Below are 14,394 nucleotides of genomic sequence, written 5' to 3'. Positions count from 1 at the left end.
GCGGCCTGGAGGCGCTGCTTCTGGAGTGCCCCTTCTGCTCTCCTCCCAGCCTGTCAAAGGCCTGAAACTTGGGGAGGAACATGTCTTCTTCGGGGGACCGCAGGTTCTCCCAGATAGTGCTCTGGGTGCTTGCGGGCCACTCCTGGGGTTGGCAGCTCACTGCAAGGGCCTGAGGATGCGGCGCCCTTGGTCTCCAGGGATGCGCTGAGGATACAGGCCTCCTGGCCGTGTTTGGGGAACCGTGTGGCATCAGGCGTGCGCCTTAACCCCTGCACGGCCACTCTGGTTTATTTCCGTTAAACCCCACACTGGCCACCCCAGGCTATTCTCCCCTCCGTGCCCTGCCGGAAGCTAGTGAGTCCCGAGTGCTGGGCAGAGCACTGAAGGGGCGGCCGTGAGCCCTCCCAGGGTTCACCCGGAGGCTGGCCTGGTGCCTGGGGGTCAGCCCGCCTGTGTGTGCCGGCTGATTGCGAGTCTCATGTTTCTGCTGCACCACTTCCGGCGCCTGTGCTCTCGTCCAGCCCAGCAGAGGGTCCAGGAGTGAGGAGCCCAAATTTTGTGCTTCGGAGACGACATCCTCCCAGAAACCCTTCTGGGGACCCATTGTCCCCAGGGGCTGAAGTTTAGGCACGGCTGCTGTATTCCCCTGTGGACACCACCCTCTGAAGGCCCCGGGGGTGGGTCCTGGGTTCACTTACATCAGGCTTCAGTGGCTCCTGGGTGCCACGTGGCCCTCCTGCCCATGGTATGAAGCTCTGTTATGCCCGGGCGCTGCGCCCCTTCCTCAGCTGGGCCCAACTCCTGGCTCTGCTGACGCCCCAGCGGGGAGCACACAGTGAATTTTCCCTGGCAGCTTCTGAATCTCACAAGCTTAGCGGAGCCCAGCCAGAGCCAGGGGGTCCCTGAAAGCCACCTGCAGAGGGCTGGTTTTGTGCACTGGCTACCCCCCCCCCCCGACAGTGCTCAGGGGTCATTCCTAGCTCCCAGTTGCTCCTGTTGGACTTTGGACCCCTATAGGCAGCGCATGCACTGTGGTCCTCTGAGCTCACTCCCAGCCCCACCAAGGACAGATTTGGGAGAATGTGACCCAAGTCCTATTCCCGGATTCTCTGGAGTCCGGTCACTTGAGGGTTCACCTGAAGGCAGAGCCACTGACTCGGTGCCACCTCGCCTGATTCCACCTCTGGGGGACGCAGGACCCAGAGCCCTCAGACCTCCCTCTCCATGCTCTGTGGCAAGTCAAGTGACAATATAAGTCCAGGGCGTGGGCGCCACTGCAGTGCTTCTGCCAGACACCCGGTCTTCATGTCACGGAAAGACAGCGCCCTGTCACTGTCACCACACGGGGAAGACCGGGAGCAGAGGCCTGGCCAGGCAGTGGGTCAGGATGTGGCACGGGGTCTGTTTCAGCAGGGGTCAGTGCTGAGGAAAGGGCCAAACCCAGAGGCCCTGGAGACCACTGAGCAAGGTGCCTTCCCTCAGACGCCCTCAGAAGCAGCTCGAAGGCGAAGCCCAGCTGGCGTGCACCAGTGTGGGTCGCAAACTACCTCAGCATCCCCACCTGTGAGACATAGCGGGCGCCTCCAGAGCACGGTGCAGTTGCTTACAAACGCAGTGTTAGTTCTCTGCATCCCTTGCCCAGGGTCTAGGGGCGATTCTGCTGTCACAGCTCAGACGTTCTGGGGGAGCCACAGAGTGGCGGCATCTCGGGCAGGTGGAGGGGTGGCACTCAGCTGTTCTCACCAGGGCTGTCCTCTGTTGGCGGGGTCCTGAGTCAGAATACACGTTCTGGGGGGCTCTAGTCCAGAGAACATACGTGCCTGCCGTGCTCGCAACCTATCTCCACTGCAAGATCCCCCAGCACCACCAGGTGGGGCTCTGATGGCCTCAGAAAATAAACAAACCAACAGATTCTGGGACCTGCCCTCCTGGCCCTTCTTACCTACTTATCTGGGACTTCTTTTTCTTATTATTATTATTTACTTTATTTTTACTATTGAGCATCATGATTACAGTGGTATTAACCCTTATGTTTTGGGGTGGCACACCCAGCAGAGCGCAGGGGCCCTTGGGGGCACGCCCAGTGCCGAAAGGGACTCTGGGGGCACACCTGGCGCTGCACAGGGGCTATTCCTGGCTCCGCTCAGGAGTGGCTGGCTGGGGATTTCAGCAGGGTCTGCTAGACGCTGGGCAGGTGACCCCTGTCCTGTCTCTTCAGCCCCATGAAGACGGTTTCATGTACACAGTTACTACACCTTCATTACCACCCAAGTGCCCAAGACACAACCCCCACACACACACACTGCCCGCCACTGTCCTGTGTCACCTCTAGTCCACATTATTATCTGGTTATTGCAGATTTTAGGGCACTAATACTCTGCTCGGGGAGCCACACGAGGCCAATACCAGGGGGACATTGTTAGAACTGCCTTGCGCTAGGGGAAGCGTCAAGCGTTTGGGTCTCTGCTCCCATGGTTTTGCAAAGGGTGGGCTGTTTGTGGTGGGTTTTCATGCATACGTTCAGATCACAGCCAGCAGTGTTCAGGAGCTACTTCTGGTTGATGCTCAGGGAGGCTCCCCACAGTACTTAGGGGACCATGAAGTCTAGGCACTGAACCAAGCCTGTCACACTTACCTCCTGGAGACCTCGGTGGGCTTCTTGCCCCCGCACCTCACTAAGACTCCTAAAGCAGACGGCCCCAGTGGGCGATGGGAAGGAAGGGGCCGGGGGACCTGAGGAACTTCAGTCTTTCTTCCTTGAATGTTCAGAATGATAGCAGCGCCTTGAAGCAGGTGGGGTCTTTGCGAAGAGAAGGAGATGAAAGGACAGATATAGGGAGAGGGAGAAGAAAGAGGGAACAACACAGAATGGTTAGAAGTGTCAAGCATGCGTGCATGTGTGAGTCGGGGCCCTGAGGCCGTCCAGGGCACTGCTCACTGGCCTGTCCTGCCCAGTACATCGATGGCCCACGACCCGGAGGCTGAGGAGAGAAAGCAACTGACAACCTGCCTGGAGTATCTCTGTTTATTCCGACACAGAACTAAAACACGCAAACCATCTTATCAGAAGCCGGTGAAGTAGCTTTGGACGGAAACATTCCATAATTCGGACACAGCTGGAGCAGGCACCACTAAAGACCTGGAGTGTGTATCCCCACCCCCACCCCCGGAGACCTTTCTGGGAATCTCCAGCTCCCGGCCTCACACGCACCCTTACTTGATCTGTCAGGGGTCTTGCTGTGCCTGTGGGACACAGGAGATTGGTGCTAACATCTGCCGGCAGGAGGATGGGGTCCAGGCAGCCCCCAGCCCTGGTCAATCACTAGCACCTGGAGGCCAGCAATACACCCCCGGGAACAGCCACTTTGGAGCAGGTGCCATCATAGGAGCGCCTGCCCCAGCCCTGCCAGCCTGGGACCACCTACACCCTCCTCTGTCCATCTGGTGTACATGCCATGGCTTGAAGGCCTGGTGCTAGGAGGCAAGTCCTGGATCAGGTGCAGTTTCATTAGTGAGTTCCCTACGTGCCCTGCAGAGTCCGTGGGAAAGGTCTGCAAGACCCAACTGGATGAGGCAAGTAGGTAACACCAATGGTGACTCCTGTTAGGATGGCATGCATGGTGAGAGGAGGCACAAGCAATGTGCTTTGGGAACCCAGAAGATCAATCCTGCGTGACTCCGGGAAGGCTGTGTAAAAACTGGCTGCGAAGTAGACCTGGAGCACTGAGTAAAATTTCAGCAGGGAGAGAGCACTGGGGAAAGGTGGGGCTGTCTTTAAACTCACCTATGAAGTAAGACTGAAACTTTGTTTTGTTTGGGGCCCACACCCAGCGATGCTCAGGGCTTGCGCCTGGCTCTGTACTCGGGAATCACTCCTGGCAGTGCTTGGGGAACCCTAGGGATGATGGGATCAAACCTGGGCTGACTGCATGCAAGGCAAGTGCCCTATCTGCCGTACTCTCTCCAGATCGAAAACTTAAAAAAAAAAAAAAGCCTGCTTTTTATGACACCGGATGGAAAGCTCCAAAACAGAATCACAGGAACTCAGTGGACACATATATGCTGAGAGCAAGTTCAGACTGGAGATATAACACAGGGGACAAGTTGCCTGCCATGCATAGAGGTGTCTTCAGTTCAGCCCCGGCAATGCATAGGGTCCCCCAAGTGCCACCAGAAATGACTTCAGAGCACTGCCAGGTGTGACCCCAAAGCCTGAAGAAAAGAAACTCGGAGCCTGATCCCCAAAACAGCCCCACAGGCCAGATGTGATTCCTGCAACACAACCAAGTGTGTACAAAGCCTGACCGGGAAGGGAGGGGACAGGAAAAACTCAAAAGCAAAGGCTTTGAGCCTTTACATCGTTTGGAGGCAGTCACATGACTTCTCTGACCTATATTACAGTTGCCATGAAGGTGAAGTCACCCAGGCCCAGAGTGCTTGCCACACAGTAGGTATTCCAGGCATGTGTCTTGAGGAGATGTGTTAACAGGCTGCATTTTACAAGGGACTTTTAACTTGCATGTTAATGCCCTGACACCCCGTGTCATGTTCACTGCTCATCGACCAGCAATGCCAGGTGTCACTGACCCCATTATATGTTGCAGGCAACACCCATCCCTTCGGGAAGCTGAGAACTAGTTGGGCACTGGAAAAGGAGTGCAGAGAGTAGAAAGCCTGGCACAGCAGGGATTCTCGACTGTCCTGAGCTCACAATTTCAGCAACGCTCTGCTTCCTCCTGTTTTCTTTCTTTTTTTTTTTTTTTGCTTTTTGGGTCACACCCAGCGATGCTCAGGGGTTACTCCTGGTTTTGTACTCAGGAATCACTCCTGGCAGTGCTTGGGGGACCATATGGGATGCCGGGGATCGAACCCGGGTCGGCTGCGTGCAAAGCAAACGCCCTACCCGCTGTGCTATCGCTCCGGCCCCATGCTTCCTCCTGTTTTCTACGTGGGGTCCCAGGCCATTACTCACACTGATCGAGTCAGTGTCTGAAGGTTCCGGGAATGCACATTTGCGAACGAACTTGCGTTTGTGAAGCTTGGAGATTTGGAGCTGGTGTCCCTGCTCTGCCCTCAGCCGGGATCGCTGGCATTCGGGTCTGTGTTTGAGGCCTGCTTCTGACCACCCAGTGGAAGAACGGAGTGGCAGCCGCTGGGCTCCCTCCCCTCTTGAACGCTGCCCCTCCGTGTGCTTGCTCCCGCTGAGATGCAAGCTTTGGGAAGTGTCCACTTCTCTGGGGCCGCCTCTGTGATGAAGACTGGAATGTTAGGCAATTAGCCGTGAAATGAATGACAGCCATGGACCCCTAAAAATTGCAGCGGCGGTCACTGGGTGTTCTTCACCCACTATTTATTCCCAGGCTTCCAGGTCAAGCACAGGCAGGTATTGTGCATCTTGTGCCCCTTGTGGCAGGTGAGATTCACAACCGTGTGAAGGTGTCACTTCTCAGGAATGCATCAATATACCACCTCGTCAGCGTCGTGACCTCGGATGGATGGAATATCTGTGGCTGCTGAAAGGTAAAGATGTGGGCCTGGGATCTGGCCCATGGACATAAGCAGAAGTGACCAGGGCTTTTCTGCTGGACTCCCTCTCCCTGATGACTTGGCTGTAGGAGGCGCGATGGCTACTCCATCAGCCTGGGGATCTGAGTGACTGTGAGGAAAAGTCTCCCTCTGCCCGCAAAGGGCACAGGATATGAGTGACCAAGGATAGTTCTGGTTAAGGGCCCGGGGCCCCGGGTGCATTTAGCAATAGCATAACTTCATGGGTGTTGACTGCCCGGCCAGCACCGCAGTGTGGACAAGTACCCTGGGAGGTCCCTGGAAGTGGGGACTTCAGCAGTTTCAGATGACTTAAAGCCGAACAAGCCCTGAACGTCTGCCTCAGAGTCAGCAATTTTTGGTCCTTTTCTTTTCCTTCCTACTCGGAAGCTGGGAAGAGGCTTCCACACTCCCCCAGCTGGGCGCCGACTCGCTCTGAAGTGACCTTCCACGTGGCCACACTCACATTTGAGGTCGCAATTCTCCCCCCTAAGCCACAGACACAAGCAACTGCCCTCTCTCTTCAAGGGTGAGTCACACACAGAAAAAAGCCAATGCATGTGAGCCTGGAGCTCTACGAATGGGGGAGGCCCCTGAGGTGCTGAGAGGCACACACGTGACCTTATCCATGTGCCCACAGACCAGAGATCCGCAGTTTTCAGGATCAAGCATGAGAGAACCCGGCCCCACAAGAAGCCTCGTTTTAACACTCTTCCCTGCAGAAGGAGAGGTGGGGGTGTGGCGGGAGGGGTGAGGTGCCTGGAGGAAGGGGAGCTGGGCTAGAGAAGAGGAGCAAGTCCCAAGATGGGAGCTTCTGCCAGGACCTGGGAGGGGATTCCTTCCCTTGACAATTTCTTGGTGCACGGAAATAAACCTTAAAATATGTGTCATAAACTTTTCTTGGAAAGTTCAAGTTCTGCTATCGCCTTTTCCATCTTCTCTCTCATCCCAGGAGGCAAGTGGAGGCTCCGGGCAGCCACGGTTTCCTCCCGGCTTCAGTGCGGCCTCCACCTCATCTCCAAATCAGAGCTGCAGCAGGAAAACAGAAACCAGAGCGTCACTGTGAAGAGATGACGCCTGGTGACTGCAGAGTCTTCGGTTTCCGAGAGCCAGAGGAGACCCGCATCCGTAATCCCCCTGTTCACACCACAGGCCTGGGCAGCCCAAATTCATGCTTGGAGGCAGGGGAGAAAGGAGGGACAGAGACGGCGGTTCTTGGCAGTGATTCCACGTTTCCAAACGGCCCTTTCACACTTTGCCAAACCTTCTTGCCACACCAGGCTGTCACGAAGCACTTCAGATGGGTCTACACTGTGGACTCCCCCTAGGTTGCTGGGCAGGGGCGATGCAAGGAGTTTTCAGCCTGTGGAAAGGGCTGGATAACAGTGGGTGAAGTGAGCACATATGTACAAGCAGCCCAGGTTTCTACCCCAGCTCTGGGAGAACTGCTTGGAGGAAAAAAATGTGGGAGAGAAGGAGATAAAAGACCACAAAGGCAAATTGCACTTTTGCAATAACATCCCTCCAGGTGGGTTTTTCTGAGTGGTGCCCCCCAGAGTGTTATTTTCCCCAGGGAAAATAACAGAGGGGCCTATTCTCTTATCATTTTAGTTTTATTTTATTTGGGGAGGGGGGACTTCTCAAGCAGTGCTCAGAGAACCCTGAGGGCTCTCCTAGAGATTCTCGGTTAACCAGGCCAGTGGGTGAGTGTGAGGGTCTCCATCTGTGAGCTGCTCAGGCCTTGCAGTGCTGGGCGCTCAGGATACCCTCTGTGCACCAACAAGGCATGCACCCTCACCCCTACAACATCTAGCTCCCCGGCCCTTAGCACTGCTTTAAACTCACAGCAGTGGTTCTCAAGAAGGTTCCTTGGACCAAGGACATCAACATCTTTTGGGAAATTGTTAAAAGTGCCAAATTCAGGGGCTGGATAGATAGTACAGTGGGTAAAGCACCTGCCTTGCAAGTGGGAGACTTGGATTTGATCCCTTGAACACCATAAGGTCCCCTTTGCATCCCTAGGAATGACTCCTGAGCACAGAGCCAGAAGTAAGCCTTGAGTACAACTGGGTGTGTCCCCCACAAAAAGTTCAGGCTGGGTGTATGAATTAAAGGAAGCTAACTAATATTTCTGACATGTGAGAGACCCTAAGTTTGATCCTCAGCACTGCACAGCCTCCCCCCGCCCAAAACACAATACCTCAAGGTGACTCTGATGGCCCCAAGCATTGCAGCCAGGCCCCAGGCCACTGTTCCCTGAGACCCTTGCTGTAGAAAGTGACTGCCCTTCCCTCCACAACCCCCAGCAGCACTGGGACGGAGGCCTCGTGAAAGATGCAAAGTCTCTACTCACAACCCCAGACATCCTGTCACCGAGAACAAACTGGCGACTGTGCTAACTGCCGGAGTCTGGGAGCCACAGATTGGGGGAAAGCGGGGCGCAGGCAGGAGTGAATTAGGTGGAGGGTGTGACTGGTGATCCATAATTCCCCCATCCCAACTCCTGCTTTGTGGAGCTCAGGGCTGGCTTCTGGGAACACTTCCCATCCTTTCAGAAAGCAGCTTGACTCAGAACACTGGCTGCCCAAACAGGGACTGGTGGTCAGGTCCAGAGATGGTGGGGAACTCCCTGACTCCTGTACTGCAGAGGTTTTAGGAATTACCTAAAATTACCTCCAAGGGGGAAAACAAACGGCAAATGGAATGTACCCTTTCCCGACAGCAGGGGGAGACCCGTGTCTGGCCAGAGAAGGGAGAGCCCGAGCTCCAAGGAGAATATAGACTGTTTGCAAAGTTGGTTGCAGGTGACATTTGATAAACCCACCAAACAGGTGCCAGAGTGTTGTGGAGGACCAGAAGTATTCCTTAGGTCAAGAGGATGGGGAATGCATCCCCCGTGGTCCCCACCATAGACCCACGGACCGTTGAGAAACCGGCAGGGGCTGGAGAGGGCGCCGACCCCCGCTGGTGTGTGACCCACCAGGCAGTTCAAAGACCCAGGAGGTATCTGCCCTGTTTCCAGTCCAGGAGACAGAGCCATCTCCTTGGGCAAAGGCGCTGGCACCTGGCGTAGAACGGGCGGGACTATGTGCACGAAGCAAACTCTGGACCTTCGGCTTAAAACTGTTCCAACTTTCCAGACGTCGGGAGCAGAGCATTAAACTGGAAGGGATGGGACTGGTGAGGGTCCCTCTTGGGTCCAGTGCGCCAGGGTTGCTGTTTCCCAGGAGAGTGGTCTGAAGAGAAACGCTGGAGCCTCCCCAAACTCTGAGCACGGTCACATCCAGCCCGCGTCTCCAGAAAACGGATGCCCAGGCCTGAGGGCAGCTGGGAGTTGAACCCAAGTCGTTGAGTGGCGCGCGCCAACGGCATCGGCATCACGCCAGGAGCCTGGACCGTGTCCGCGGGCGGCAACGCGGCGGCGCGGCCCTGGGCTGGGAGGGGGCAGGTGCGGACTCCAGGCCCAGCCAGTTCCCCGGGGAGTGTTGGGCGGACTGGGGGGCGCCTGACGTTGGGGGGAGGATGCCGGGAGCGGGAAAGGGGCCGAAGGCAATGCCCTCGGAGGCACTGCACGGTGTGCTGTTGCGCGGTGTGCTGAGCCCCAAGAGCCCCGCAGCGGTCGGCAGGTCCACTCGGCCTCTCCTGGCCGCTCCGCACACCCGCGCAGGCGCCCCCTTGTGCGGGGCCGCCCCCTCGGCCCGTCCCCCCACCCGTCTCCCCGCCCCCGTCCCGCCCTGCGCGCTGCGGTCCCTTTAAAGGCGCGCACGGCCGCGGCCGCCCTTCTCTCGAGGCCACCTCGGGAGGAGCTGCAGCCCCGCCGGCCATGGCCATGGCGTCCCCGGCCATCGGGCAGCGCCCGTACCGGCTGCTCCTGGACCCGGAGCCGCCGCGCTACCTGCAGAACCTGGGCGCGCCCGAACCCGCGGCGACCCCCGGCCGCTCCCCGCGCCGGTGCGTCCCCGCGCCCACGGCCGCTGCGCCCGGGGCGCACGAGGGACACGGCGCCCGCAGGGCTGCCCGGGGGGACCCGGAGCCCCAGCCTCGGGCCTCGCGATCCGCTCGCCCTCTCCGGCCTGGGCTGCAGCCGAGACTCCGGCGACGCCCCGGGGCGCCCCGGCCCCGCGACGTGCGGAGCATCTTCGAGCAGCCGCAGGACCCCCGCGTCCCGGAGGAGCGAGGCGAGGGGCATCGCTTCGCGGAACTGGCGTTGCGGGGCAGCCGGGGCTGGTGCGACCTGTGCGGACGAGAGGTGCTGCGGCGGGCGCTGCGCTGCGCTAGTGAGTGAGGCGGAGCGAGGGCGCGGGGCTGGGCGGGGAGCCCTGGACCTGGACCGTGGGGCCCCCCCGGGGCACTGCTCCAGTCCCTGCCGGTGTCCTTGAGGGACGATGGACGGCGGCCACTGCCGGGTCTGTCTGCGGGGCTCAGCGTGCGCCTGGCCCCTGGCCCCGCACCCGCACGCGGAACGCAGCGCCGGGCAAGGTCACACCCGCCTGTTCTCACGCCCACCCTTGTGGCGGTTGTGGTCTTGGGACTGTGGCTTGAGGCTGGTGTTTGGGGACCCGCGGACCCTTGGCTCCTCAGCGCGGAGGGAGCGTTGTCCGTGGAGCCTGGGTCACGGTCCGCGGGGCCGCCCTCCCACGGGGCACCTGTTGGAGCGAGAGGCCTGCTCAGGTTTTGGGTGGAAGCAGCCCCCTGCCGGCCCCGTGCCCTCTCCTGCCCTCCACCTGGCCCCTGAGACCTTGGGGCTCTGATGTCTGTGTCTTGTCTCCTCCTGTGCCACCGCACCCATGGCCACGCTTTAAAATGACCCAGTTTCCCACCTGGCCCCAGTGGTTTTCCCAGGCTCTTGGGCCTCTGCAGCTGCCCCCTGTGCTGGATCTCCTCGAAGCCGGGGAGAAACCACTCACACCCAGTCTGTGCCTTCCTGAGCATGTTCAGTCCACTTGGCGCTTATTTTCGCTGCCAGCGTTTAGTGGTGTCCACTCCCACCGATTCATCCCGCGTGTTTCCAGAGACATAGGACCACCGAGCACGGGCAGTATGCAGCCGTGGAAATACTTGTGGGCCGATGTGGGTTGTGGCTCTCAGGTCAGTCCACCTGGGGTGCAGGGACACTCGTCTGCAGCCCCAGCTGTGGCTATGTGGTGTTTGGCTGCAGGTAAGAGAGCTCAGGCTAAGCCACGGTCAAGAGGAAGAGGGTAACAGGCACGCAGTTGAGGCAGTAACTTCAAGGATGAAGATGTTACAGAGGTGTGTACTGTGGTTGGCACTGGTGTCGCTCTATAAGTGCCCCTGACCTTCTCAAAAGCGGCTTTTGCCCTCGCCAGGTCCTGCAGTACTTTACTGTACCCACCAATCTCATGACCAGACAGAGAAGCAGTTTCCTCACTGTACGGGATGCCAAGGAATAGGCTTCACTGGAGTTTTCGTTTGTAGGGAGACATTCGGGGGGCTAATATGATTGGGGCATTGCTGATAATGTCATCCTTCTGTGCGTGCCACACAGTGAATCTGCTACCTTCATGTTAGAATTGTTTCTTTACTTTGATTAGTTCACAAATAATGTCTGTGGCCAGACGACCAAGGTATACGGTCATCTGTGTATCTTGTGGAGTTTCTTTGCTTTGTTGGACTTCCGTCATCCCTGCACAGTTGGTATCGTGCCATCCAGGGACATCTGGTCCCCAGAGAGTGAGAAGAGCTGAAATCAGGGGCATCTCTGTTTGTTATTATTTTATCAGGGACCAATGGCTCGAAGGAGTGGGTGGAAAGTATTCTGAAGAGCAAGTTGGGTGTTGGGTGGAGATGCAACAGTTGAATTTCACTGAGCATCTTACAGATAAAGGTTTTATTTCACCTGAGGTTGTCAGTTTTAGCTTTGTCTGGAAAGCAAGGGTAGAAAATATGAGCCACAGCAAGCAGAAATATTCAGTGAACAAGACAGCAAACTGTAATCAGAGACCTGGGCTTGAGTCCTGACAGCTTTGCTACGCTTCCTAGTTTTGGAAAGTGGAGATAGGGAAGGAGAGCTAGTACAGGGGCTAAGGCCCAATCCTTGCATGCAACCAGCCCTGGTTCCATACCCTGCACCACACGGTTCCCCAAGCATCCCCAGATGCAGTTCTGGACCACCCCCTACTTCAGAGCTGCTGGATGTGACCCTGCAGCCCCTCAGCACTGTGGGGGAGGGGCAGCAGGTAATCCTGGCACTTTAGGGTCCGAGCTTTGCACCAAACACTGGCCTGCTTGACCAATGACCGGGAGAGACCCCTGGGGCCTCTTGAGCACTGCTTCGCCTCCTTGGCCCCCAAACAGGATAGTACCATTACCTGCTTGATAATTTTTATGTGAAAATGAAATAGATTCGGGGCTGGAGTGATAGCACAGCGGGTAGGTTGTTTGCCTTGCACGCGGCCAACCCAGGTTCAATTCCCAGCATCCCATGTGGTCCCTTGATCACCGCCAAGAGTAATTCCTGAGAGCCCAGCCAGGAGTAACCCCTGTGCATCGCCATGTGTAACCCAAAAAGAAAAAAGAAAGAACAGAAAATGAAATAGATTCATATATGTGAAGTGTTTATGACAGAGCCTGGCAAACTGCTGTATGAGTGCCATTATCTTCTATCCAACAGTGATGACAATTAATTTATGCTCCTGACATCTTAAAACAACTTCCAGTCTTGATTGCACACTGCCTATTTGCAGTGCTAAGGGGGAAAGTGAGTACCCTCAAGTGTCCAGACGTATGTAGCACTGTAGCACTGTCATACCATTGTTCATCGATTTGCTCAAGCGGGCACCCATAACGTCTCCATTATGAGACTTGGTGTTACTGTGTTTGGCATATCGAATACGCCACAGGTTGCTTGCCAGGCTCTGCTGTGCAGGCAAGATACTCTCTGTAGCTTGCCAGGCTCTCCGAGAGGGGCGGAAGAATAGAACCCAGGTCGGCCGAGTGCAAGGCAAACGCCCTACCCTCTATGCTATCGTGGGTATTAACTGTCCTTTAGAAATACCAGTGCCTCCTGAGGCCCCCAGGGCAGGAGACCTGCTGTGTGGAAGTGCCCTTTCGACAATGCCAGAGGGGCTCAGACACTGGCACCAAGGCCTTGTCTCATTGCACCTGGCAAAGTGTTCATGGGGAGCCCAGTCTCCATCCATCACCCCCTATAATGGGTTCGCTTCTGACCTTGGACTTCCTAATGGTCTACAAGTGAAATATTTTTAGTAGGAACTGTTCTTCAAATTTTGAATGCCGTTTTTCACCTTCAGTACGTATATTCAATAAACTACATCGCAGGGACTAGAGCGATAGTACAGTGGGTAGGGCACTTGCCTTCCACACGGCCAACCTGGATTGGATCCCCGTGCACCCGTATGGTTCCCCCAAACTCTGCCTGGAGTGATCCACAGAGCCAGGAGTAAGCCCTGAGCATAGCTGGGTATGGCCCAATGAATGAACAAAAATTAAATTACATTATAAACTGGACTGGGGAGAGAATTCACAAAAGTGAGCCTGCTTTGTATGCTAGAGGCTCAGATCAGGAGCTTCTTAGACCTGATGATTTCTTGAGCACTGACCCAGGAGCACCATTGGTTATGGCTCCCATACCAGAAAATGTTAATTACATTACAAATAGGCTTTAAATTACATTATAAATAGATCAATTTGTTCAACAAATGTAAGACTCATGGAGGTGTTCTGAACATGTTTAAGATAGTCTAGGTAAACTAAGCTGAGTAATTCAGTAGACTGGGTGGATTCCATGCATGATAAATGCACTGTTGAATTTATCATGGTGTAGCTGCCTCTAGGAGTGAAGGATGCTCTATAGTAGTATTTGATGAAGGTGCTGGTTTGTTTATACTATTAAATCTCTGTATTCTTGGAAGCAAGTAAAGGCTAAGAGAGTGACATCTGTTTGACTGAGTAGGAGCCTGACTCTCGGTAGTAGCCTCTTAGCAAAATAAGTTTTTGAAAGGAAACTTCCCACTATTGGACTTTCCTGTGAAAATCCCTATATCTTAAGTGGTAGCCTTCTTCAAAGTCTGTCACTGGGTTTTGGTTAAGGTTTGACATTCTACCAGGGCCTCCCCAGACCTGGCCGGACCCCGTCCAGCCGTCCTTCCCCAGAGGACAGGACACATGCAGCTGGTGCCACTGGCTGAGCCCCCTGTCTGGGTAGTAGAAGTGGCCGACAAGCCCCTGCTTGCCTTAGGGCTTCTGGCTCTCCTGGGGGTTCCATCTCACCTTCCAGGGGCCCCCAGCATTTTGTCCCCGACTCCTGCCCCTCCTCGGAGGGGACTAGTCGGGCTTCCTACGGACCTTGTCAGTGTTGTAAGTTGGGGGTCCCTCCAGCAGGAGGGGGCTCCCCTAAGCCCCTGTACATGGCTGAGATGGTCTTCAGCATCACCCTCCCCAGGGGACCAGAGTTCTTCAGAGTCAGAGGCCTGGGCACTCTGCCCTTGCCAACCCCCCACCTAAAAGTAGCCTTGAACACCAGGATGGCTGGAGACCTTCAGCTTCCACTGGGAGGATTTGGGAACGTCCTGGGGCCTGACCAATCGTGGTTCTCTCCTACAGCCTCGGCGGGCACATAGGAAGAGCACAACAAGGCTTTTGTCTCATAGCTCATTGCCCAGGAGGCCCAGGTTGAAAAGGAATCTAAAATGTATAATATATATGTATGTATGTACACATATATATACATGGCATATTCGATATGCCAAAAACAGTAACAAGTCTCACAGTGGAGACGTTACTGGTGCCCGCTCGAGGAAATTGATGAGCACTGGGATGACACTGATACAGTGATATATATATATATATATATACATATAGAGAGAGAAA

General features: G+C 55.9%; 1 protein-coding gene across 1 annotated transcript in view; it reads left to right on the top strand.

Annotated features, from left to right (window-relative positions):
* Positions 1–9,309: 9,309 nt before the first annotated feature.
* RASSF5 (Ras association domain family member 5) overlaps positions 9,310–14,394 on the top strand; it is a 75,736-nt gene continuing 70,651 nt past the window's right edge. The window contains exon 1 of the mRNA XM_055144502.1: positions 9,310–9,821. Coding sequence (XP_055000477.1) covers positions 9,368–9,821 — 454 coding nt within the window. The 5' untranslated portion in view covers positions 9,310–9,367. The remainder of the gene's footprint in view (positions 9,822–14,394) is intronic.

Source organism: Sorex araneus, chromosome 7 (genome assembly GCF_027595985.1).
Source record: "Sorex araneus isolate mSorAra2 chromosome 7, mSorAra2.pri, whole genome shotgun sequence".
Classification (NCBI taxonomy): Eukaryota; Metazoa; Chordata; class Mammalia; order Eulipotyphla; family Soricidae; genus Sorex; species Sorex araneus.
This window is presented reverse-complemented; position numbering and strand designations above follow the sequence as displayed.